At 33.9% G+C, this 27,598-nt stretch overlaps 2 protein-coding genes across 2 annotated transcripts in view; both read right to left on the bottom strand.

Annotated features, from left to right (window-relative positions):
* The window catches only part of LOC111064080, a 12,871-nt gene extending 1,174 nt beyond the window's left edge, over positions 1-11,697 (bottom strand). Inside the window, exons 1-3 of the mRNA XM_039420487.1 lie at positions 6,924-11,697; positions 5,025-5,093; positions 1,175-1,241 (exon numbers count right to left, since the gene is read on the bottom strand). Of these exons, the coding sequence (XP_039276421.1) occupies positions 1,175-1,241; positions 5,025-5,093; positions 6,924-11,562 (4,775 nt within the window). The 5' untranslated portion in view covers positions 11,563-11,697. The remainder of the gene's footprint in view (positions 1-1,174; positions 1,242-5,024; positions 5,094-6,923) is intronic.
* LOC111064087 lies at positions 11,691-27,598 on the bottom strand. The gene is made up of 4 exons (XM_039420486.1): positions 26,385-27,598; positions 23,837-23,878; positions 16,192-17,853; positions 11,691-13,987 (listed from the first exon to the last, which is right to left on the bottom strand). Exons 1-4 carry the CDS (start codon positions 27,481-27,483, stop codon positions 11,697-11,699), a joined length of 5,094 nt encoding a protein of 1,697 aa, XP_039276420.1. The 5' UTR covers positions 27,484-27,598; the 3' UTR covers positions 11,691-11,696.

The raw sequence follows: 27,598 nt of genomic DNA, 5'->3' as shown, positions 1-27,598 counted from the left end.
GTTACATATTAACATAACAGAATCGAATGGAATACAGGATGATACATTTTCAATACAGTAGCAATGAATCATGAAATTGAATTATTACATAACACATATGTGTTTCAAATGAGTTGAATTATTTAAGCTACAACGTGAACAAAATAGGTACCGTAGGTACTATGAAAGACATAAATGCCTTTCTTCCTATTCCTCCTCACTCTCATAAAAAATGTAGCTTTTCATTCATGCTGTACACTCTCATGATTACTTTGAGCTGCAGAATATTGTAGAGAACTATGATTTTTAAAATGAAAAAAAAAATAGGTACTTTAATTAATAGAATAGCATGCTTCAACTTATTGAAGCCTCGCGCACATCGTTTTGAATTGTATGACTGTGACGGCAACTAATTTAAACATTCAACCACCACTTCACAACAACATACGACCGTCATACGATTCGCAATGGTGTGCGTAAGGCTTCAATGAGTTCAATATTCATCAACAATTTAAACACAATCACATTATCAAGTTCAACAAAGTTCGAGGGTAGCAATGCTTTTCGCCTAATTGTTTGTATTTGTATTTATTTATTCGAATTCTAACGGTACAACACTAATTTTACATAAAAATAACATAGAAAAACAGATACCAGCAAAAATATATATAAATAATATACAACATTAGAAAAAATAATTTATACAATAATAGAAAAACATCTATGTGGATAATTTGACAAAAAATGAGAAATAGAATTATTGTGTAATAGAAAATCAAATCAAACTAAATAATATATATCTTACAATTTTTATGAACAATTTATTGTCTAGTTGGATCATATTATTCATTGTTCTATTTAAAAAAAATATTGTCAATAAGTTGGATCATAATTAATTGTTCTAATAATTTCGATCATTCTTCTATTATCAGTTGCTCTGATGAATATTAATTTTTTGGTTTTACAAATATAGGCTACCTTAGTAGGCTACTTTTAATATCAATAGAAATAAAAATCTCAGTACCTTTTTTTTTTAATATTTTATCACAACATGTTTCATTAATTCTGAGAATGTTGAAACATGTTGTGATAAAATATTTCAAAAAAGGGTACTGAGATTTCTATTTCTACTACAAGTAGCACCAAACAGAAAAGAGACAATACGGTACTAATAACCAGTATGAATGAAACTTACGCTAGGAGTTTATCTGTGATGCTGGAATTGTCAGGGGCTACTTTATCATCAGGCGATTCATCTCCCTCTGAAAGAGAATATGATTACGTTAGTTAATACAATTTGTAAATTTGTAATTCATTTCTAAAATCAATCTGATTTTCTACGTATCAATTTGAAATATAGGATTTAAACAGAGATCTTATATTTGTCTGATAATGAGTCACAATCTACTGCTTTACACATTTTTTATATACTTCAAATGTTGTGATAGTTTTAATACATCATACAACGTAGTCTATAATATGTTGAATTATTTTTTGGGACAAGTCATTATTTTTTGTTAGAGAATTGAAGAGAAATTAACGATCCACATTATTTCCCCATCTCCTCTGAATATTGATTTGTTACTGTCAAACGATAATACCTGTTACACCAATTATAAGTATGAATGAGTGGCACTTGAATTTAAGCACTTGAATGAGTGTCATTCATAAGTATGAATGAGTGGCATTAATTAGAAAACTGTGGTTGATTACTTCCTGATAATGTAATTCATTTGAACACATGAAAATGACTTAATTCAAGTGACTTCAAGAAAAAAGAATTTAGGGTACTAGTAATTCTATGTAAAATTCAATTCATTAGTACCGGTACGGTATGAATATTACACATCGATTATACTGTATACTTTATTCTTTATTGATTCAAACAATAAGTACATCATCAAAATGATAGGGAGAGAATAAATAAGGTAACCTTGTGCTTTTCCTCTCTCAAATATTGTAGATGACTATGATTTTTCAAATGAAACAGATAGGTTTTAACTGTACCATTATATGTTTTCGGTATAAGATAGCCTAATGAGGAAACACGTTAATGGAAAGATTTGAATACTGTAATACTTTATAATCTATTCAGACCTCCATTCACTGTAATTTTGTAGTCCATGTTTTCCACCTCAATATTTTCCTGCTACATAAAAACATACAACACATATAACATAAACTACAAGCATAGCATCGAGAAAAAACCTCGATTTCAAAAATAACATTATAAATAGAAGGAGTAGATGATGGTGATGAGTTGCAATATGCACTACGAAATTAGAAAAAATTGACAGAAAAAGAAAAATCGAACAGATTTTTTTAGCAAAGAAGTGTAGTGAGCCAGACGTCGAAGTGTGAGACACAGTGGTGGAAATAGATTGAAGACAAATAGAGGTACCGTAGCTTATTTGAAAAGATAAGAAGATTTTTATGCCACATTTCAAAGTGGTTTGAAGGAGATTGAAAATGAAATTTTAAAGTATTGAAAATAATAGAAAGGAGGGCGAAGTTCAAAGAAAACATTAACAGATTTCCACCAGACAGAGATATATTATCTATAAATCAAGTTGGGATGAATAAGATATAGTCGGTTATACAAAGGTACTCTATAGTTTCCCATGCAGCTCTATATGTGGAACTGACCATATTTTATTCATTTCATAAATAAAAATATAAATCTGAGTATACCCTTTTTAAATCATTTCAAGACTTGAAAATGGCATTAGTAGCCGAAACATGTGGTGACGAAATAATTTGAAAAGGGTACTCAGATATATATTTTTATTTATATTAAAAAGTGGTCCTTAAAGAAAAAAAGAAAATTATTCATTTCTCTTGCAACACTATATTCTATTTGTGAATTTCTCAGCAGACGATAGTAAAATAGGGTGTTGGGTGAATCACAAACTGGGAAGTTCATATAGGAACAGAAATATTACTAAGGCTAGAAAGACTACAATAGGAAAAAATATTTTCATAGAAACGGCTGAAATTGAAAAGGGGGACTGAAATACTAATTAAATTTTAATTAGACGAACAGAATTAGAGCGAAGACGGTAGGCCAGTGAACTATAGATTCACTTTGGTGAGAAGAGGATTCAAGTGCGAAGGTGAAGAAGATAATTGAAGAATTGAAGTCTGGTAATTAGATTGTTGACAGGTGGATGACTAACTAACCAAAATGAGGCTCCAGGTTAAATCTCCAGTCGTGCTCCCTTGGATCGAATTCGGGATCTTCGTCCATGCTAATGTCATACTTGAGAGAGGGCCTTTGAGTTCTCACACTGGACACTATAAATACAATTAAAGCACAAAGCAGCAGCAAAATCAGTTAATAAGCTTTCACATTAAGCACAATCAATAAATACTAATCAAAGCAGCTTAACGTTCTAGAAGCAATGTACAAATACATTCATACTAACTGGATTCTTGTATATTCTACATACACTCCCACACAACACTATATCACAATACATATTTGGCATACGTTGTTTACTTCAAGCATGTTAGCGTGAATTATTCCTTCCTAATTGACTATGAAAGCTGTTGGATTGGGTAAATTTAGTACTAAAAAGCGTCAACTTTCCCACATCATGCATGATAAATCTTGAATTTCTCGTATTATTTATGAGATAAGTGAATAATCAGAGTTTTTTCAAAAATAATTATCCTATTCAACATTTACAAATAATGTTCCGTTGCTTTTGGGGTGCTTGAATACTAGATACTATGTTTAGCATACTCCCGGCATATTTGAAGAAACAATGGCACAGTGGAAATAGAAAAGAGACGTCTTTAGAAGCAGGAAAGGCATAAATGAGTCATTGCGTTTTGTCCACATTATGACACTATTAATGCATACAAAAATAGTATAGTCCTAATGTATAGTTTATTAGAAATATTTCATAAACATTTATTGTATATTGGTGTTCATTATATCTTACTATCTTTATGTTAAAATATATTTATACTCTCGACAATAGTTGGTTGAAATCTGTTTACAGTTAAGAAGACTTGTATAGAATTCAAAATATAATTATATTAGGAATATCATTATTATTGTGTATTGTATCTTTTAGGGCTACTCAATATATTGTAAAATGAAACACTTGATAGGCCTACAACTTTTTCACATGACATGTTTCAGCACTTGGTGCAATATTCATTCATTTTGAAACGTGAAAATGGCCTGACCCTGAGTGCTAAAGTATGTCGACAATTAAATTAAAAATGAATATGAGAATAAAAAGGATACTTAGAGCAGTTTAAACAGTAAAAGCTTCAACTGAATTAATCCAGCTGGATGGATCAAAATGCAACAAATCGGCTAGTGGCAATACTCACTTCTCGTTCAAATGGCTACTATAATAGGCTACTACAATATTAACAATATTATTGAATTGAGATAAAGATCGTCAAGTACCCTTTTTATATTTAATCCCACTTCTGCCTCTTCAGCTACTTCGAGCGTGTATACTCATATTAAGAACGATTGGAGAATATTATGGATTCTGTCATTCTTATACATGTAACTGGGAATTCAAATAATGGGAGATGCTCATTCTCATTACCCTACTAATGTACCCTACTGAGGTTTTTAATAATAGTCTATTGATAAACAAAATTACCGTAACTAAGGAAATTACATCTTTCTAAATTCATTGAATTTTAAAATGGGTTAATAATAATAATATAATCAGTTAACCTTCTTTGTAAATGTTATTCTATATGGTATCACAATCTGATTATATGACTAATTTGAATGAATCAGAATGATAAATGCCAAATAATCTTGTAATAATCCTCATTATCGATATAAACCTCATAGTCGTACAGGTAATTTTTTCATCTTCAAAAGCCAAGCAAATTTATAATATAATTCGGATAACATTATAAATTTTATGCGTAGCAAACAATTCTGCAAAATTATTTGACAATTAAACATTTTCGTAGAAAGCTTTTCTGCAGTCTACCGCCGTGCACTAAAGCCTTAGAAAAGTAATGTGCAATAAAATTAGATTAGTTGGCAAAATAATTCCTACCTCTTGTTCCTGCAGGTTCTCCGGAGCTGGCAGCTGGTGCTTTGACCTCTCCACTAGGTGATTTTTCTCCTGAAATAATATTAAATTCATTCTTTAGGGAATTATTAATGCTCATTTGATCCATAACTTATCATAAGCTGATTAAAGCAATTAATCATTTGTAAAGAAGTAAAAACATATAATTCCAATTACTCTAGTTGATTAATCTATAGTTCTAATAAACAGCTTTATGTATAGGCTACCTGAATGATCTGCAAGAATTATTCCGATAATATGTCACATACTGCATTCATGTATAGACTATCCACAGTATTTTAATTACTATCGTGAGCTTTATTTCCATGCGTACATTAACTCTCATCTCTCAATGACTAGTTAGGTGGATTTTCTTAGTTTGAATACAGGATTTACAAAACATAGCATATATGTATGTTTTGCTATTGTTTCATCAAAACAAACCCATCAATCTTGTATGAAACTTGGTTTATAATTTCATCTACTGATCTTCCAATTCATGTCAAAAGAGCAAAAGAGTATTTTCTCAGATTGAGATCATGCATTAACCCAATATTTTGCGACTGAAAAATAACTGTCAAATGAAAAAGGTAGTATACCTCAATATAAGTATGCAACATTATAATTGCAACTATTATGAACATTATCACAAATAATGTCAAATGTAGTGTACTCTGAAACTGTTAACTTAAAACAATAATTATTATCGAAACCTACATTATACCAAGATTATGTAAATCATATACGGTACTCTATATTGTTTCAATAATATATTATTTATTTCTCATACTAAGAATTATTTTCAATTTTCCAACGTGTATCAAAGTTAACTAAATAGTTTTAGAACGTTTGGTACCAATAAAATAATTTTAAACCTTCATAAATTAATCCGTTAATAATACGATTTGTATATCTATTTCACTGCACAGTTAAATTAATAGTTTTATTTCAGTGAATTCAGGGTTTTCTTGGAAGTATAATATTTTCATGTGAGCTTCTAGTAAGTTCGTAGGTATAATATTATATTGCATATTGTATGAGAATGAATAAGTTCATAATTTCGTAAAAATAGGTCAATCGTGTGCTTTTAAACTTAAATTGAAACAATGTTTAAATTGAAACATTTAAAAGCCACAATTTTTTGCATCAAACTATATGGTTATTTTTCCCAATCAAAAACATCAGCAAAAAGAACATTCCAGAACATAAACATGCATGCAGTGTTTATGACCAACAATAGAGTGCAAATAATGTGAAACATTTTGACTTTTCTTGTTTATAGTGAGTGAGAAATGATAAGGTGATGCTAGAGAAGGCTTTTGTGATGTTTCATGATAGATAATTGTTGCTTGTATTTTTAAGTAAATTAAATGTCCTTACTATGATTTATTATCAGATCAATACGAAATTACATGAATATTATTTCTGTAACACATTTTAAAAACAAATTTTTAAAAAATTGAAAAGTTTTTGAAACAAATTTCGAAGAATTACGGTGGTTATTTGTGGCTGGTTTGTCAAATAATTGAGTCCGGATATCAATAGCTGTGAATTTGTAATACAAATCGAAAGGCATTCTTCTTATAGTTGAAATGTGAAAGTTCCATGACTGTTGCAGATATTCTATACTGAATTACTATAATGTAGGTAGTATAAAGTAAGTACAAATTATTGTCAAGTGAACTGTAGAATAAAATTTTGCTAGAGCTTGACAACGTATTCATAGTGATTGCACTATGATTGTAATGATCCATTCATCAGCTTTATTAGGAATACTGTAAAATATTTCACATTTTTAATTTTATTATTGGTCATAAGAACGATCAAACTAAAAGGATCAACAAAGAAAGGATTTGAAATTACAATAGTAACAAGGAATTCTACCTTTTTGTTGGATAAGAGATATCTCTTTTTTGGTGGTTGTGATGGAAGTGGAGGGAGTAGAGACTGAGGATCGGGAGACAATGTGACGGGAAAAGTATTCTTGATGGCTTTCAGATGAATGGGGAGGAGAGGAGGCTGAGGATATGAGGTGCGAGTAATCTGACTCTGTCATGCCTGTCTGCTCTTCAAGTGGTTCCATTTCACCCAGCATTTGTTCTTCGGAAAGATGTTTTATGTATTGCTCTAGTTCAGGACCCGATAGGCCAGCAGCGGCGCCACTCATTTGCTCCGGTTTGATGACAACTCGTCGCTGAACAACCCGTTTTATGTGCACATTTCCATGCTCATCTACATGTTGAGTTTCTGACATATCTTCTCCAGGCCCGAATTTCTCCACATACTCTCTTAACGCCTTGTCAGCATCGGGGCCTTGGAATGTTACTTTGTGAATCTCTGGCGGAAGCTCTACGGTGCGGTGAATGATGTGGGAGAAATCTTCATCAGTTTCCGGTTCAATTACTTCAGTTACATACGGCTTACCGTCCTCAAACCAAACTTCAGCTCTTGCAGCGGCATCCAAAGTTTCTGTACTGGAAACCATAGTATTAGATCCTCCACTTGTGAAACTGGACGACATGATCGAGTCTGTCTCATAATGATAAGTAGCATGTGTGGCAGTGGAACTGGTCGGCTCCAATGAGTCAGTACTCCCCAACATCAACTCAGCTCTAGGGGGTGGTATCCTGTTGTTCTCTCCACTATCTTCTTTTCCTGAGGAGCTCAGATCTCCTTCCCTCCCACTAGAGCTGCTCTGATCATGTACACCAGCAGCGTTTCCACACGCTTCATCATCATCTTCTATTGAATCGGTATGTTTGACAGTGTCTAAATCAAGAGAGTCACTCATGATGTTTGATTTATTGGATAGTTCAATAGAATCAGTCATAATTTCACTCCTACCTTTGGATTTTTTCTGCTGAAGTTGATATTCTATTGAATCTGTGCTGGCTGACATGGCGTCAGCTGATGTTTTATCACCTGTTTTCATATCTAGAGAATCAGTGCTGATTGTGAATTGGTCAGGTTCAATTTTCAACTTTTCTACTCTTTCCAAAGAATCTGTTGTTTGCCTATTCTCATCAACCCAGTGCTTGGTATAACTACTACTATCATATGCTTTAGAAGCTGAAGATGCTGAGTGTAGAGGTTGATCTAGATCAAGATCAGGAACTTTAGCAACTTCTTCCAAGGAATCACCTCGACCTACACTTTCTGTTTTATCAAGAAAACTGACTTCTGTTGCATCTTTGAGATCTGTAAAGCGTTCAACATTGGTTTGCGCCTGCTTGATTATTTCATCGATTTCGAACATTCTTTTCTCATAGTCATCTGAATCAGAGTCTCCTCCTTTTATACCACCAGCTGAGATTGTTTCACAGCTTTCTGACTCAGAAGCTTGACTTTCATGCCCTTCTTCAATCTCAGAAAGCAGAGCTTCTTCTTCTTTTGCTTTACTTTCAATTTTTTCAGCAGCTATGCAAGCCATTTCTAGTCCTTCAAATTCCTTGAGTGAAGAGAGGGAAATGTCATCTCCTCCACTTCTGTTAGTGCCATGCTTCCTACTACTGCCACCGCTACCACTCAAAGAGTCTTGTGAGCCTAATGATTTATTTTTTGTTGATTCCAAAGCAATCATATGTTCTATTCTCTCAAATTCTTGCAAAGAGCTCATTGATACATCATCATGCTCTCCTGATCTAGTAAAATATTTCCTTCCAGCTAGAACATCATAATCTGGTGTGCTGCTCAGAGATTCTTTCACACTTCCAAAGCTGCCCACAGAATGACTCACTTGACTGCCAACACTACCAATCTTACTGCTGCTTTCAAAATCAGTGGCTTCCTCCTCTTTGATGTCTTCCAAAGGTCCATGCTCAAACTCATATCCATATACTGCTGCAGCTTGCTCCCCTTGAAATTGCATTTCAATCCACTTCTTTCCTGCTTCAACTTCATTTTCATAGGTTTGAACCTCATCAGATGGTGGGGATCCTTCTTCAGATTCTGCACTCTGCTGCACATCATCTCCAGTGGGAGGACTCTCAGATTCAAATGGGAATGGGCCAAGATCATCTTTCACAGGTGGGTAGTATTTCAGATCAGTCATTTTTGTTGCTGGTGCAGGAGGAGATTTAACTTCATCATCAGGAATTGATTTTTTGATAATCCTTCTTGGTCCAATTCTAACACTTTTCCCCTCAACATCTTGCTCTTGTGCTTCTTTCCCTACTTCTTCTATTATGACAAAATCATCAGCTAAGTCAGGTTTCTCCAAAAGTTCAAAAGAATCACTTCCAGGAGAATTTGTTGCAGAGTCCCTCTCAATCATTGTCTCATGTTTAGTTTCCATTTCAGTTTTATCCTCAGTTGTCATAGATAATTCAGCAGTGTCTGGTTCTTCAGCAATATAATCTTCACCATCTGGTTCATCTATGATGTATTCACGCCCTTGATCAGCTTCACTTTCGGTGGATGCTTTACTGGATAATGATGCAGGAGTATCTGGAGTGGACTCTTCCTTTGAACCTGTAGCTGCTACTTCTTCTGCTTCTAACTCCAGGTCAGGATAGTGGAACTCCCTGTCAACTAGTGGTGCCATATGTTGTGTGACTGTGATGTCTGGTATTGATCCTGGTGATGTGGCTTCAGCAAGGATGGATCTGCGCCTCATTTCTTCTTTTAGAGCCATCTCACGTGTTTCAAGCTCATGCTTTTCAGCTATAGGGTCTTCTGGGATGGTGGCTGGTAAGACAGAGGGAATTGTTGGAGAGATATGTGGGACCATGTGGAATGCAGCTTCAGCCTCTGCCATATCATCCTGATGATCCTGGGCTTCAAATGATATGTATGGCTTTTCATGTATTGGACTCACATGTGCTTCATATTCAATAGATCGACTGAAGGCCCCACAATATTCAAGTTCAAGTTCAGTTATAGATGCTTGAGCTTCTGATGAGAATTCAGGTGTATCATCCTTGATTTCAGGCTCTTCAGGTGGCTCAGGTGTCCGTGGTCTTTCTATGGGATCATCAATATTAGTATCTGATGAACATTGTTTCATGAGTTCAATCAATTCAGAGTCTGGTCTATCATCAGATATTTCTGAAGACATATGTCTTTGCCCTCCTTCTGAGTCTGATTTACTGACTTGTGATTGTGGACGACTAGCAGGAGACTCTTTTGTCTCCTCATGCTCATCTCCAGCACAAAAAGCTGAATCGTCCATTGTAAGACGAGCCTCCCTCATTTCACGATGGAAGCCCTGATCAGCTTCTGTCTGATAGGATTCTTCTTCCAATTTTTCAGACTCATCAATATCTTTTTTCTCATCATTTCGCCCCTCCTTAGTTGTAAGATTTGATAAAATTCCATATTTATCACTTTCAGCAGTGTCTTCAATGGTATAACCGCTTAATATTCCCTCTACTGATTTTGGAGACTTTGAATCACTCTTCTTGCTGAGAACTGGAATCATGGATGGTTTGAAAGTTGTACTCTCATTCCTACGATGACCAGGTTTCTTTCTTGGTTCTTTGATTTCATCATATTCGGTTTTGTATTGGACAGCAGAAGGACCATTGGTATGACAAACAGTTTGTATGACATCTTCAGACGCTGACTTACTTGTTTCTGACTGAGAGGTAACTTGTGTGCATACACTTTGAATTCCTTGTTCTTTTATCATTGATGTTGTTATTGTTACAGAAGACACACTATCAGTATAAGTGGTGGGCTGAGTAGATGTTGATGACTCTATTCTATTTATTTTTTGTAGTATGGGCTCCTCATGTGACTCAGATGACAAACTAAGCTGCTCTGAAGTGCCTGAAACAGTCAGACTCAACTGATCCGATGTCACTGATCCATCCATCCTATCTGATTCGGTTCTTGATATTTCCAAAACTGTTTTTACTGCATTGTCAGAGACACTTGACATACTACTGATTACACTTGTTGCTTCTTCAAGACTGGATGCTAGTTTATCATCTGTTATCTCAGTGACAGGACTATCAGAAGCAGGTCGTAAATCTGGTTGGAATATCATCTCATGAGATCTTTTCATTTTTGTTGGTATACCATCATCAATTTTATCTTTCTCTAATTCTATATCCTCTTCTGAAATTAGATCATCAGCAGAATTATCAAAGCTGGCAGAGTCCTTTTCATCAGACATACTACGAATGTTATGTGGTGATTCTCCTCGTATGACATGATGTGGAATATCCATTTCATAAGGTTCAGTGAATCTTCGGCTGGGTGGAGAGTAATAGTCACTGACTGGCCCTGTTACCCCTTCCATATCTCTTTCAAGTTCCATTGCTGAAGGTACGAGAGTTTCAGAAGCTTCACTAGAAATTTCAACACTTGCTAGATTACCTGAGCTTTCAGAATCAAGGGATTTCATTGATTCTCTTGAACTCAAAGAGCTTACTGCTGTGTGAAATTCATGAGATGTTCCTGACTGTGCAGATGCTTCATGTGAAATTGCTGATTCATATTCTGAAGAGCCAGTTGTTCCAGCTACACCCACCATCAGTCCTTCTATATCAGAAGAGCATGGCCTACTTGGAGTTCGCATGCTTTCAGAAGTTTGCTCAAAAGATTGATAATGACTTTCACCAGAACTGGAATATGGTTCATAATCAGTTCCAGAACGTCTCTCATATCTACTGCTCACTCTTTCTGCAGAATTAATTCCAGTTTTATGTTTTCTCATCCACTAGCTTCATCGGTTTCACTCTTCTCATCAAGGTGCTTCAATTTTGATGGGAAACTATCAATAAGGGAGATATCCATATCAACGCCGCTACTACGAAGATCCTCATCAGTTATTTCCATGCTTGATGTTGTTGTATCTTTTCTAGATGCTTTCATGATCTGTTCTCTCTGTTTCTTAGCTATAACGGATTCTATAAGTTTTTCATCTACGTCTTCTGTGGATAGTTGCTTGAAATACTCAGTAACTTCTTTGTTCATTGAGCCAATATTGACTTTTGCGTCGTTTATTATAATATTCTTCTCAGCTATTTTTGCTTCTATATATTCTACAACCTGCTCTGCAATTTCTCTTGCCTCTTCTTCTGAGATGCTAATTTTGTTCTTATTGAGGATGCTCTGGAATTGCTTGATGTCTGAAGACAAAGAGTCTTCCTCATCTTTTTCAACTATAATTTGACTTTCTATTGGTATGTCATGAGCAACTTCCTGCTCAGATGTTTCAGGCTCTTGCTGTACAGGAACCTCCCATACAGTGTCCGGGAAGTGCTCTTCAGGAGTATGTACACATGGCTCTCGACTTTCAGATGAAGTTTTTGCGAATTTTAATTGAGATTCCAACACCTTCTGAGCTTTCTCTTCAGTACTGGAGTGCTCTGGGACAATGTCGGCCTCAGATTGGTTATCTTCACTATCTGCTGGGCTATAGCTATCTGTTCTCTGCTTACCAGATAGGGTTACAGTAATGGATGGTATAGGTTCATCTTCTTCAAGCATGATTTTGTCCTTGACTAGGTTTGAATATTCTTCCTGTTTCAACATTTCTTCAGTATCTTTTTCTTTCTCAGACTCTTCAATTTCACTTTTATCTATGTGCACTTCCATTGAATCAGATGTTTGATTGGGAAGATCTCCACTTCCGAATTCCAATTTTTCTGGCATTGAAGAGAGGGATGTTGATGTTTTTTCTTCAATAAAATCATTACAGATATTTTGCTCATCAAATATCCTTTTAGTTTCTGCAGAAGAATATTCTTCGGGTTCTGTAATTGATTTTTCAAGACTCGGCTGCTCTGAAAAATTTTCAAAGATATTTTTCATGTTTTTCACATTATTTGTAATTACATTGTCCAAGGTGATTGAAGATTCTTCCTTTGTTTCCTTCATTACAGGTTCAAGCTTGACAATCTCCGCTTCAAAAAGTGTCGAATCGGTTCGTTTGACTGTTCTTCTAGCATCTACCTTGTTATTGACCTCTGCCACCTCAGTTACAGTCACTGGTTTGCCCACTAGGGCCTCTTCTGCTTCCAAAATATGTTTGCTCTCAGGTACAAGAGATTCAATTTGCTCGTCCATTTCATGACTGAATATGTGACTGTGTATCTGTCGGCTCACCATTGCTTCAGCATCAGCAGTTGGCTTCTCATTTTCTTTTTGATTGATTGACTTGTGCTCTGGAGATGATTCTTCTTCTAACTGAGTCATGAGCTGATCTACAACCATCTCCTTTTTGATTTGTGCCTCAAAATATCTCTTCTTTGCTCGAACACTACTGATGGAAGAGTCAAGGTCACTGGTGGGCAGAGAGACTGATCTCTCATAAACTGTTTTTCTGGTGGCAACCACAGGAATTTTGGATTTCTTCTCGGTATCTAATGACAATGACTTCTTAGCTGGTGATGGTTTATCTTTCGATTTGAGATTAGGTTCGCTTTCTGAATCACTACTGCTAGAAAGTAGGGGTTGCTTGTCCTGTTCTTCAGTAGATTCGACAACTGCAGATGACACTGTAGCTGGAACACTGACAGGAAGAATGGATTCTGCGGCATCTGTTTCAGAAACTTCTTCCTTGTCAGAAGCATCTGAAGAGCCTGTGAAGGAGTGCTTACTGAGGGCATCTTGCTGAACATTTTTCAATCTAATTGTCGAATCACTAAGAGTTGTGATAGTAGTTTCGGTGTCACTTTCAGCTTCAGATTTCAATAGTGATACTGAAGATACTATACTGGACCTTGGGCGAGGAACTGGAGGTGGAGCAGTTGGTTCTGGATGTTTGGCAATTTTAACTTCTGCTTCTCCAGAACTCGATATTTGTTCCCAGAATTTTTTCTTGATTGAATAATCTTGTGCGTCTTCTTGATCAGGCTGTTGACAAATTTCAGGCTGTTTGACAGAGTTATCAATGCAGGGTTCAGGTTTTGTGGTTGTGCGGGGAGGAGGTTTGGGAGAAAATTCACTCGTGTCTGTTGGTCGTTGCTCTTGTTCTTGTGATACAGACCAGCTGCTCTCTATAATCGGTAATATACAGTACAGTTAGTAAGCGTTATGAAAAACACACTCAAATTTCATCAAAATATTAATTCAGATCAGACAAGTGCATGCATAGTTCAAATTCAACACATGAATGTTAATGAAAACAATTATAATCAGAATCAAAATTTTCAATACTTTATACTTCTCATTTTTATCAATTTGTTGAGTAAGAGAGATGTTATATGAAATCACATGTAATTTTTCAACAAACATTTCAAATGCTAGTTTTATTCAATACCATTAGATAAATCTGAAATGGTTGAAAAAAGTATGTTAGAAAGAGAACGCAGTACTTCAAGTAGCACAACATATGCAAATTCACATTAGGTAGATTATAAAAAATGCCAGTAAGCAAAATTTACTTTTCTCAATAGGAATAGCAAGATTAGCTGGATCCAATACTGAACCACTGGATATCTTATCGTCGTAGCTCCAATATAGTGAAGAGGGTATTTTATTCTGAAAGTCTAGCAGATCTTCCTCGAGACTCACAACTCCTTCACAAATATCAGTTGTGGACTTTTCTGTATGAAAGGTAACGGATCTCATAGAAATTTGTTATACTGATGGGAATGGTTTTCGCAATTTTCAACAATCTAGTATTTTCCATAACCCACGCACAAGCAAAAAGCTCATGTGGGTATCATCCACAATAAAAAATTTGATTTGACATCGAAAATACAATAATATATTTCGAGTAATTGGGTATGATAGTCATATCAATGATAGGAATCTATCATACAATGTATCTGTTCACAGAGAAAATCAATTGATACTTCTCGTTTATCTGAATGTGCACAACCACTTCTTCATCTTATCCATAAAAAATGCTATAGAATCAAGAAAACCATAAGTGAAGTTGTGATCTTAATAATATTCTTGAACTATATTTATATTATCCGACAATGTCTTATGCCGTACTCATCTCTAGTCTATCGATGTTACCCAACTATCTCTAGATAAACTGAAAAGTTTCAATTAAACTTGCAAAAACTTGATTCTGTATATGTTGAATTGCATATATGAATTGTGTATATGTTGAAAAAACAATAGTTGCTAATTCATCAAAAATGCGCTACATGATCAATATTAAACATCTTGAACATGATCTATCAACCGATATTATCTATCATTCATAATTATTACATAATTAATATTATGATTATCATTTGAAGATATTAGAGATGGTAATCAGGAACAAAAATATTGATGATATGGTATTGGAATCTTAGTATTTCTTATCCAGCTTATGATTAAAAGACAATTTTACAATATTTTGCATGATTTATAATTAATTTTGAGGGGAAAGAAATTATGCAATTGGAAAATGATCTGATGAAATCATGAAGTTCTCTAATAAGAGACGTTGCAGCTCATGATAAAAACTGCAAGTGCATGGTGCAAGTATTTCCTTTTCAAGTAGAGAGGGAATTCGAGATAAATATCAACTCTTATCCATAGTGATCAATTGATTAGTGAGCATTGATTGTTAAATTTTTTGTTACATTGATTATCAGGTATTAATAAATTAGAAAGCGGAGAGTAATTAAAATATTATTCATTGAATCTTGTTCAGTAAATTTTAGAATACATGATATATTATTGAAAATTTCAAGTGAGAAATCGTTCACATTTCTGTGATATGTAATCTCAATGTGAGTAGACTCATAATAGCCTATGGGCCTATGGTACCTATCGGTGTTTAGAATATTATCCATCTAGTTTGTAACAAAATTATGATTTAAGGGCGTTTTTATACAAAAATACATGTTAATATAAACAATATAAAAATCTTGAAGTACCCTTTATTTTTTAGAAACTTTGAAATAGATTGAACTATTGAATAGTTGAATAATTCAGTAATAGTTGAACTATTTCAAAGTTTTTAAAAAATAAAGGGTACTTCAAGATTTTTATATTGTTTTTATTAATTTGTTAAAAAGTAGCCCATGTGAGTGAAGTGTTTTTAAAAATATGTGTTAGAAATCCATTAATAACAAAGTACATCGATAACAAAATTAACGAAAAAATAAAATTAATCATGATAATGTAATGATAAAATTAATAACAATATTCTTTTTCAGGAGGGACTTGTTAGCAGATTTTTCAACGAATGTGATGAGGTTTTTACAATAAATGATTGAATGCACTCATTGAAAGCACATTGAAGTATCAGTACCTTGTGGGATTGCTTCAACTTCCTCATCCATGTCAGCACTCTCGACTGTAGCATCTCGCGAGTCAAGTTCAGAAGATGGTGTGAGGCCACCCTCATCCCAGAGCTGCAGATACTCGTCCACCTCTTCGGTCGACAGCTGTGAAACCATCCTCTGGAATTCGCCCTCGGTCGATACCGTCGATTCGGCATTCTGTTCTATGGTCTCAGATGCCATCCTCTCAAAGCGGCGTTCGATCTTTGTTGGCTTAGCATCGATCAAATCCTGAGATGCACCACTAACAGTAACCAATTCTTGGTCAATCATTTGTCTCTTCACATTAATCTGAGAACCTTGTTTATTACTGATGACCTCATCATTCCCCACTTCTTCAAATTCAACTCCAACCACGTCTTCCATCTTTTCTTCTTCATCTTCTGATTCGATTTTGAATGTGACCTTTCTGTCTTGAAGGAACTCCTGCTCTCTATCCCGTTCAGTTGGTTCAGTGACAGTGTATCCTTTGTCATCACATTCCTCACTGTCCTCAGAGCTATTATAATCTACAACGTGTGTCACTTCACGAAGAGCAGGTCGCTCTTCTCTTGAAAGTCTTTGAGATCCACCAATTTTCTTTCTCTGCATAGTAGGTGTTGTCACAAATGATATAGCATTTTCATATGGTATTGTCACTTCTGGTTTAGCAGCAATTCCTTTGATCATTTCCTCGGATGAGTCTAATCGGGATTTATTGGGAACTGACTGTTGAATATCATCAGCCGTTATATTCTCTTCATGTGCATTTTTCACTTCCAAGTTCTGTTTAGATTGTATCTTATCATGGAATTGACTGTTACTTGTTTCTTGATCAATCAGCATATCATATACAATATTTGTTAGCTTCTTATCGCGAGATGCAGACTCTGATTCTTGAACAGAAGTTTCACTTGCTTCAGTTTTCAAGAACTGTAGAACTGTATCACGAGGGGAGAGAGTGTTCTCATTGATTATTTCTGAGGTCAATGTGGAAGTTCTCTCATTATTCATGAACGCCAAATCATTCTTGTCCTTAGAATTATTTGTATCCAATTCTTTTTCAATAACTTGTTTTCCATCTGCTCCTTGCAATTTCGCAGTTTCTTTGGTATCAAAGTCAGAAGATTGATGAGGAGAAAATGATGAAACAATTGTAGCGATACCTTCATTGAGAATTTCTTCTCTATTCTTGCTAGTCAATTCAATTGGAATCGATTGCTGCTTTTCTTCTTCGCTATGCTTGAAATCTTCTCCTTCATCTCTCTCAATAATGTTGGTAAGATCGAATTTATTCGTTTCCGATTTGACATCTATTTCTCTAACAGGAATATCAATTTTATTCCCATTTTTACCTGCCTCGGATGAAATTGGTTCAATTTTGAATGGCTTTTCATTAGAGATAACTTTCTGAATAATAGTTGATTCTTCTTTTATGAATTTAGAGTTCTCTTCTGCTAGACTTGGAAGCGATTTAGAATTTTCATCTTCCTCTCTTAGTTTCTCCTCTTTAGTGGTGTGCTCAGAACTTTCTTGTTTTGTGGTAAATGAGATTCCTGTTTCATCAATTTTTGAGCTTGGCAGCGATGCTTCTCTAACATTCTCTGTAATTTTTGAAGTATCCTTTTCCGAAATAGTAGATGTTCCGTGATCTGCAAGTATATAATATAACTTAATTCTCTAATTCCTTACATTCTCTTCCCTGAATGAGTGAAAACGTTGAAATTTTACCTCAAAACATGAACGTACCCCAGTATGAGCTTCTATCAGTTGAATATATCTCTTAAGTATATATTTTTTCTATGACAACGTAAAGTCAATGGAATCATTTACACTCATTCTATATCAATTGCTATCAATGTGGATATGAGAAGATACAGTCCCTGTATTCATATATTAGTGTGAATTTTCAAATGAATATGGATTTTTTTGTGAACGTTATTTGTTATTGTATTAATTGTAAGGAAACTTATTGAATTGGAATTTATTCTTCAGAACCCAATGAAATGTGAATTTTTACATCAGAGTAGTCAGGAGTAAGATTGGAATAGTAGAGAGCAGCTATAAATTTTAAGAGTAAAGAGATACTAAACTTCTTTACGTCACTACCTACCTACTAATCTTGTTTTCGTCAGAGAAGCAATAACAATACCTAGACGAAATTATCAGAGAGTAGAGTGTGAGTTTGAAAAAAATGGTTTTATAAAAGAAAAAAATTCTATGAATCTGATATTCAGATTCGGAAATTACTTTGTCAAGACTATTCAGAGTCACTTGAATTCGATAAAAGGACCTGTTTAAATTCCGATTTCTCTTTGATTCGACGAAATGAGTATAATTGTTTGGAGGCTTTCAAAAAATTGTTCCAGTATTGTTGCTGATTCCTGAGTTCATGCAATTGGGTTAGATGTCACTAGTTTTCCACACATTATTAACAGCAGATTATTGGGATGATGAGCTTATTAATCAGGCCATGCTACACTGCAACTGCACTCACTCTCTTACCTCCAAGAGGCTTCTTCAATGACGAATCGGGAGAGGACCAAGTGCAATATCCGCTATTCTCACATTCACCACTCTCATCTGGAGTGAAATATTGGATTCTGCTTGCCAAGGACCCTTCCATCACTACAGAGGGGTAACAATAGCTCTCTCCCATTGGCGTCACCAAATCGACACTCTTATGTCGTTGAACTGAAAAGTTCTCCAAATTTGGCAGTGACGCATTGAATGGTGATTGATCTACCGAGTTTTCTATATTAATGAATGGACTTGTATTGGCTTCTGTTTTCGTTTCTTCCGAACTGAAGGCCGGTAATGTGATTATTTCAACTGATTTACTACCAGATACATCGTTAGTTCTGACCATCAACTTCATTTTTGGCTTGATTTCCTTATCAGTTGATGAAGCTACTCCATCATCTTCATCAGAGCTAGATTCTGTCAGATTATTTGAATCATGATGTCGTTTCTGTTGGAAGTAAGATCTTCCGACTCGTTTGTGACTGTACTTTGAATGATTCTTCTTCTTATAAGGCAAACTTCTATAGGCTCCTTCCCACCAAATATTTGAATCACTCTCAATTGTATTTCGTCCATCAGAAAGCATTGAATCACTCCCATAAAAAGCATTAAGTCTTTGTTCTTCGTGTTTCACGTCATCAAGCAGTTTGTTCACTGAACGTTCAACCTCATTCAAACTGTACTGTTGGAAGGCAGAGTCGCCTTCTTGAGAAACACATGAAATTTCCGGCTCTGAAATACATGAATTAAAATCTTCCAATGAAGCAACTCTAATTCTTGTTTTGATATTATGGGGGAATGCTGTAGCTGGTCCTCTATCCCATTTATGAGCAAATTTACTATCATGATGTTGTGAAACTTCCTCCAACTCGGGTGACATTCTAATAGTTTCAACAAGCATGGGAATAGCTTTCAATTCTTTTTTCTCTATGATTAGAGGTAGGAAGTTTAAGTCTTCTTTCAGTAAATTCTCTTGGATTTCAACTTCAGATAACATTTTTTCCACTGTAGCCTCGAGTTCCTCAAGTTCTGCATTACTGTTGGATTCAACCATCCTAGTCAACGGTATCGTTTTCTTATCTATGGGAGCGAAATATCTGTGAACCTTTTCTTCTAAAAGTGAATCATACATTTTTCCTTGACAATTTGTTTCCGTAACTGAGTTGATACTCTCTCTATTGCTGAACGAATTAGAATGCTGGAGGTAGAAACTTCCTTCAGAGTTGCTTCTACTAATCAAAGATGACGAGGATGATGTTGAAGATGTGCGACTGCTAGCAAGTCTCTGTTTTTCTTTAGCGCATAACACCGCAGGAACTTTCTTGATCTGCTCACTCATCTCATACAGAATTCCAGTAGTTGTGTCCTGTTTGTTTTCTGAATATTGAATAATGTCAGGGAAGTGGTCGATCAAGTTGAATTCTTCATCGCAAACAGGTGACGAATTTGTTATGAACTGAATGTCTTCATCTGTTCCATTACTGCTATCACTTTCTGAATGAGAGCTGGATGTTGAGAAGCACAGTTCACTGAAGCTCTCAGAAACAAATGTTAGATTGTTTATAGAGCTATCATAGTCGGATTCATAGAGCATGTGATATGATTTTCTCAGACTGGACGCACGTGAAAGCGTTGCAATGGGTTTACTGTCTCTAGTTGGTTCTTGATAGTGATCCAGTCTTGAGTGCATAGCACCAGAAGTTGCAGCCGATTCTTGAAAATCACTGCCAGGAACATTGTCATATACACTTTCTCTTCCTCTATTCGCAGAACATTTCACTCTGTCAACTACAAGAGAGAATGGTTCTCCATGAGAATGTTATGAGTCTTCAACATTGCAAAGAGACGATCAAGCAAAATAATTCAGGAATCAGCAACTAACATACTGAGATTCACTAGAAAGTTCAGTACATACAATAATTGAGATAAATAAGAACATTAGTAAATGGTAATCAAAATTATTTTGAAGATTAGCTCATTATTAATGAGATAATTTGGGATGACATCTATGCCACCTTCTCTAACGAACAATATGTGTGAAGATTATATCAATGATTATAAGTTGGAAAAATAAAAATAAATTACCCTAACCTGTGTATCTGAGATGATACTTGTTAGACCATAATCCTATGAAGAAAACGATAGGAGGGTATCATATACACAGCACCAAACTGATATAATAAGTTGAGAATAAATTTAAAAAAGATCGGAACCAATGGAAGAAGTAGTTAAAACTACTACGATACTATGATATCGGTGAGTTAGATGCTAGTTTTCAACAGGTAAGAACAGTAGTGATTGGATTTTTTTTATCTGAACTGATCTCAAGTCAAGCCGTAATACGACGTACTGATAAAACTCTAAAATAACGAACTGTGTATATATCAGTGAGGAAATGGAGAACATTTCAATAATAAGTGATAAGTAAGGATACAGACATGAAGGTAGAGCAAATTGAGTAGTAAAATATTATTCTTATGATGAAAAAGAACACGTATGAAGGGGATTGATTATTCACGTGACACAAGAAATCGAAGATGTCAAGCTAATATGTCCAAGAATATGCAACTGTTTCCTGTTTGTATTAAGAAGCAGAGAAAGTGAACCAATCGAATTCCTAACTCGAATGGTAATATTGATTCATATACAAGACCAAATTTATGAACGTTTCGCTCACAAAAAATCATTAAATTCTGTCTTTTTTCATTCACTGTATTTCAAAATTCAAAATTCTTATTACTTTATTATATCAATTTAGGATTTCTGGGATAAGTGACGTTACATTATGTTATATATTCAACTGATTAAAAGCTCATACATTTAACACTCCAGTATTCATACAGATTACAAAATGCATTTCACTCAACTCACCAATAAGTGGAGTTATTTCACTTGTAATTTGATTTATAGCTTTCAAAGAAGCATGATAATACATTTGAGTCATTTTTCACAAATGAATTACAGAAAACAGCAATCTATAGACTGGAATAATTTCAATTATTGATTTAAATTCTATTTCCAAAATTAGTTGCTTTCTATTGAGCCTTTATGTGTTCGTGTTATACTGCTTAGCCTATTATACCTATTATACATTATAGTGATGAATGATTCCGTACTTTGATGGCTGAATCATTCAAATTAACTAGGATTTCTAAGATAGCTTTTTATGAAACCAGATAAACTAGAATGATGGATGAGGCAATAACTGCCTCGATTTTATTATTATTATTGACACCAAGTATTTGAAGAGAAATTAATTATTTTCCTTATTAGCCTACAAAGGGAAGGCTTTTCAAAGGCACAGACAACATGGATAGGGACTAACTATAATTGGGACAACTAAAGAAATAGATTTTAATAATAACTGTATGAGTTTTTGGAAATATTAATGTTATAGAACTGAGCTACATCAATTCACGCTTGATTCAGAAAGAATATACTTCTTGAGATTAGTGTATTGTTGAGTGGTTTGCTACAGTATAATGAATGTGAGCATATAAACCAGGAATTGATCACAGTGAACAACATGCAATTAAAATAAAATAAAGCAAAAGCAAAGCTGCATTATCTTATATTATCTACAATGATATCAAGTCTTTCTAGATTATAGAAGGTCGTGATGAAAATCTCAAAGAATAGAATTTTATGAATGAACAAGTTAGCTGAATTACAAACATATCAACACAATAATGAGATTTGGTTCAAGTAGTTTGCATGATAAAAACGTTGAAGATTATTAGGAGACAAAAGAAAAGAAGGAATCAAACATTATCTTCAAAACGTGTTGAAATTTTAATTTGTTTTTCTCAGAAAATGGTATAGCAGTTCGAAAATATTCTGAATAGCATAGACAAGATAGTGTAGCAAACTGTTGAATTGATTGCTAATATTCACTTGCTACCTTGTCAGGTTGTTAGGCTACTATTCTTACAGTATGAAATAATTTAAGATCTTCATCTAATGGAACTGATTATTATTTATATGATCAGAAATCAATTCATGAACAATGAGGTATCACCGTATATTGATATAGATATTATTTAACATTGTTGCTTTTGAATAAGATGAGACCTATAGGGCGACAGAAGTAGAAGATATAAGAGTGTATATAACAATGTATGACTAGCAACAGTTGAAAATACAAATAATATAATCACAGCAGAAATAAACATAGATGTTCTTTAGATACAGGCATTCTGAAGAATAAAAAAATAATAAAGCATCTCCTCATGTATGTTCAAGTTTATTGAAGTTGAGAAGCTTTGAAAGAAATAAAATAATTTTCAAATAGTCAAAATGTAGGAACTAACCTAGGATACTTATAGGTATAAGTTAAGTAAACATTCACATAAGGTTAATAGTTTTAAGCACACTAGAATATTATTAAGATTTTTTTATAACAGTACTTTATTCTCTAAGAGATAACGAGATGAATCTAAACGTTTTTATTGTGATGAATTAATTTAATAAATATAAATTGTTTCACTCACTAGTTTTTTTTCAGAGAGAAATGGTTTACAGGTATGGTAATTTCTTATTTACACAATGAATCAGGTTCAATGATACAAAAGCATGAAATGGTTTTGCTGCAAATAATTTCGAATAAATATCAGTTATTGAGACACAAATTACAAATATAAACTTTTTTATCATTATTTTAATCATATGCAGATTGATAACTAACAATGATATAGATTACTTTAGGAAAAATTCTTTGGGTAATATTGATTTGTTTGTACTCTACTCATATAATACCTGAAAAATTTTCGAGTTTGTATCGCACATTGAGAATAATTAAATTTTAAAGCGACTCAATATTTTCATCGTCAACTTGAATGAATTGTTGAATAAAACGTTTACTACATTCGACTTTCCAATGCAGAAAAGTATAATAGTTTTTAGTTTCAACACTAAAAATGCTTATCGTTCATTGTAACGTAGCATTTTGAAAAGTATACGCACTTAAAGAATGAGCATCAATCAATAAAATTGGTAAGAGATAATTGATAATGTCTCCTGAATCTTAATTATATGATTGAAGGTTTCGGCTCTATATTGTTGTGTGTCTTGTATTGGAGATAAATTGATTAACAATAATAAGTTATAACTCACCTATTGCTGCTGCGTCTGGTTTTCCTGACTTGTTTGCCCAGTCTGAAATGAAACAAAGTTCCTCTGTGTAATATTTCCGGCACATATCATCTTTTTTTTGTTCATCTATGATTAAGTTGAAATATTATTCTCAACACAACTGCAATGTGATGCATTTTCAATAATGTCATATTTTCGAATGCTGTAATGCAGATTCCTTGTACAGTGTATATGTTTTTCGCTTAGAAAGTACCTAAGTCTGTACTGATCTCAGCAAATCTGATATTAAAAAACGGAAGAGAGCGTATACATTAACGTAGTATACAAATGAAAATACATAATAATATCAATTTGAAATAGAGAATGATTGAATAAAAATATTAATAATACTCTGGAAATATGTTTCTACTGAGATAAAGATAGCTGAAGATTCCACAATTATATGATGGCATGTTATGCATATTTAAATGGTAGGCTTCATATTAGGTTAGTTGAGCCAATAATTAGTATGAATGGTTGTAGGTCATGAATCATACCAATGAATCCCATAAAGTAATTTATAAATGATCATTCAAAAATATTATATATTTTATATTTCTGAGTTCTATCACTTTAATCTGGAACTTGGATCAAACGTCCCGAGTTTATTTCAAGGATACATATTCGATTAATATAATATTCTAGTTGAATTCAGGGATTCAATTTCTTAGTAGTCATATACTCTTCTCCAATTCTATGCTCCTATGGCATAATTCAGCTGGGACATCCATTTCAATATTAGACTTTCATAAATAGTCAACTTGACATTTATTGTAAAAAAAGGTTAGTCAACCACGTAATGGTGGCCTTGGCCTTGGCTTTTGTTATTCAAATAATTTGTAATTTCATAAGAAACCAAAAACGATTCTCCAGTATGTGTAATCCTTGATACAGTCAAGTGTTCAGTCATGCTGATTAGACATTCATTAAAGAATACATAAAATTGATTACAAAAAGTCAAGGAAAACGAAAAGCACCTGATAGGTCAATCAAGACTTCAAAAAAATGTAGATCGATGAAAAAAGTGGGATCTTCTGCCATCTTCATCTAAGTAACAAAGCATTCCACATGATACTTATTGTAATCTTGTGTTAAATTATTGTAATATTGTAATAAATGTATTTTTCCAAGAATAAATTTCAATTTCAACTTTCTCAATTATTCAAGAAACACTACAGTATGCGGTAGGCTAATGCAGTTATCTTCATCTCAACAATGACTAACATCATAGTTACTGCTGGAAATTTAGATGTTACTCGTTATCTCAATTTTCCTAAACTTAATTTAGTAGCTAGTAGATATACATCATATGTCATGAACCACCAACTGATAAAGGTATGCTAAATATTACTAGAATCAAAGAATTGATTAAATGATACACGTTCCATATATCTATGATAAATATTGAATTAGGACTACATATTGTAGCCAATAAGTTTCAGACAATACAATAATTTATTTTATATGTAAGTCTATTTAAGTAGCACGTTTCCATCAAGCGTATGATAAAATAATCAAAGACAAAATTGGAAGACAATTTTTGGAGTGAAAGTTAAGAACAGAAGCCAACACCATTATCATCAAGCGCTTCAAATGGAATGATATAAACAAATAGTGCAGAAAAGTGCTTAGCATGCATGCATGGTAATGTACTCGCGATACTTAATGATTGAGTGAAGAAATTAAACATGAATATTCGAGCGAGAGAATTCTATGAAATAAAAATCAAGATTTCGAGTAAGTTTTTTATGAAATTGAACCGCAATCATGGAGTATAATGATTGCAAACTCAAAACATTGTCGCTTTCAGGAATGCTGGACATACCATACTTGATTGAATACAATATTCCAATAAACTGTCAGCCTACTATAAGGTAATGTTAAGATTGAGGGCAATCCTAAAGATCATTAAGAAAGTTTTATTGTTTTTATAGTTCAAATCTCACTAATAAAGTATTACATTATCATATATTATTTTCATGCTTGTATATAATTTTCTTCTAAGAAATTGATTACTTCAATTGGAACTATTGTGAGGACTTTCAGTCAAATTGTTAGCGACTGGAATAATCATAATGAATGCACATACTATACATCCTATTCCAGACGTGATTTCGATTTTTTCATGTGTACGTGTCATATTGATAATTATGAAAAACAATTATTGCTTAGAATCACAGTAGGGTTCATGAGATCACAGAGTGAAGTGATTAGTCATGAATATTATTAGAAATAATCTACTTTCAATAGGAAAACTTCAAATATTTAAAGGAGCTAACTGGATACTCAAGGAACCATTTCAGAACTACGTACGTCTATTTGTCAATAGAATATAAAAATGAGTAAGAACATGTCAAACTACTAAAACCATGAAAACATATTACAAATTGATACTGAACAAAGTTTACGATATGGTACAGGAATGTTAATGAAAGCATATGAATTTTTGCGATGATTATATTAATCCGCTTGCAGTATAAATTCTTTGTGTTGACAGTTAGGATAATGCTTGTATGAAAATTCTCCTTACATTGATTGTCATAAGCAGGCGAGTCTAGATCATCATTCGGGAATAGTTCCATGTCTTTACATATTCCTATCTTATTCACTGCAAGAGGTTTTGTGCCTTCAAAAGAGGTTTGAGAACTTGGTTTTGAAGTTCTCAAGTCACTTACTTGCTTACGAGGAAGATGGGTTTTTGAAGAGAGGGATGAGTATTTTAGAGGTAGTGTTTCTATCCCTTCCTTAGCCCTCATACAAAGAGCTTTAAAAGCTGTGGACTGTGTAATAGGTGTAGGATCCAAACGGCTTGGACTCACACAACGATCTTTCAGAGCTATTATTGTTACTACTGGTTTGAAAGATTCTTTCATTCCATCAGCTGATACAATCTTCTCCTTTACAATTTCCCCAATATTTTTTTTATCCGGAATTTCCTTCTTCATAGTTTCGTCAATATTTTTTTCATCCGAGACCTCCTTTTCCTTTTCCAGAGATTTCCTTGATACTGTTGGGAGTGCCATATTCTGAGATTGCTGTTTCGAAATCGAAACATCATTACTTTCAGAACTATCTTTGACTTCAGATACACTTCTACTATTTGAAATGGACTTGAAATTGCCACTTTGAGCAGACATCGTTTCAAACTTTGAAATCAATTCTGATACACAAGAAACGCTCAATTTCAAAAACGAGGAGGTGCCTGCTTGATTTCTACTGAGAAGAGAGCTGCCAGATTGTGTTCTTCGGTAAGAGTTTCTTGTTTTTTGTTTATTTGCAAACGAATAAGTTCTATACAAATCTTTCATTCTCATACAAAAGAATGAAATGAATGTATCAGTTAGAGACAATTCAACTAACCGCACACTGTTTATTTGAAAAATTTCAACAAACCGACACAAACTACAGTCTAATGCTACAACCAATTCTGTTACTACACACTGTTCGTCAATAATTGAAGCCGATGAATAGGTTATACAACGTCTACTCACACTTCTTCCAAATAATAATGTTTCAAAGTTCACATTAAATCCATTATTCAAACGGTTACTATCTATACTGAAATGAATATTGGATAATTCAACGCCAAAGTGGGTACGATTATTGATGGTTCTGCCGGTACTATTCATTTTACTCTGCGTATGATATTTGGGAACGACTTTCTCTAATGATTCAGGGAATGCTGAACAAAAACCAGATGATAAGGTACTGGGATCGGAACTACGGGTGATGAGAATCAGACTC

The sequence above is a fragment of the Nilaparvata lugens genome, chromosome 2 (genome assembly GCF_014356525.2).
Source record: "Nilaparvata lugens isolate BPH chromosome 2, ASM1435652v1, whole genome shotgun sequence".
NCBI classification, from domain to species: Eukaryota; Metazoa; Arthropoda; class Insecta; order Hemiptera; family Delphacidae; genus Nilaparvata; species Nilaparvata lugens.
The sequence above is the reverse complement of the archived record's forward strand: the minus strand, read 5'-3'. Positions and strand labels throughout refer to the sequence as shown.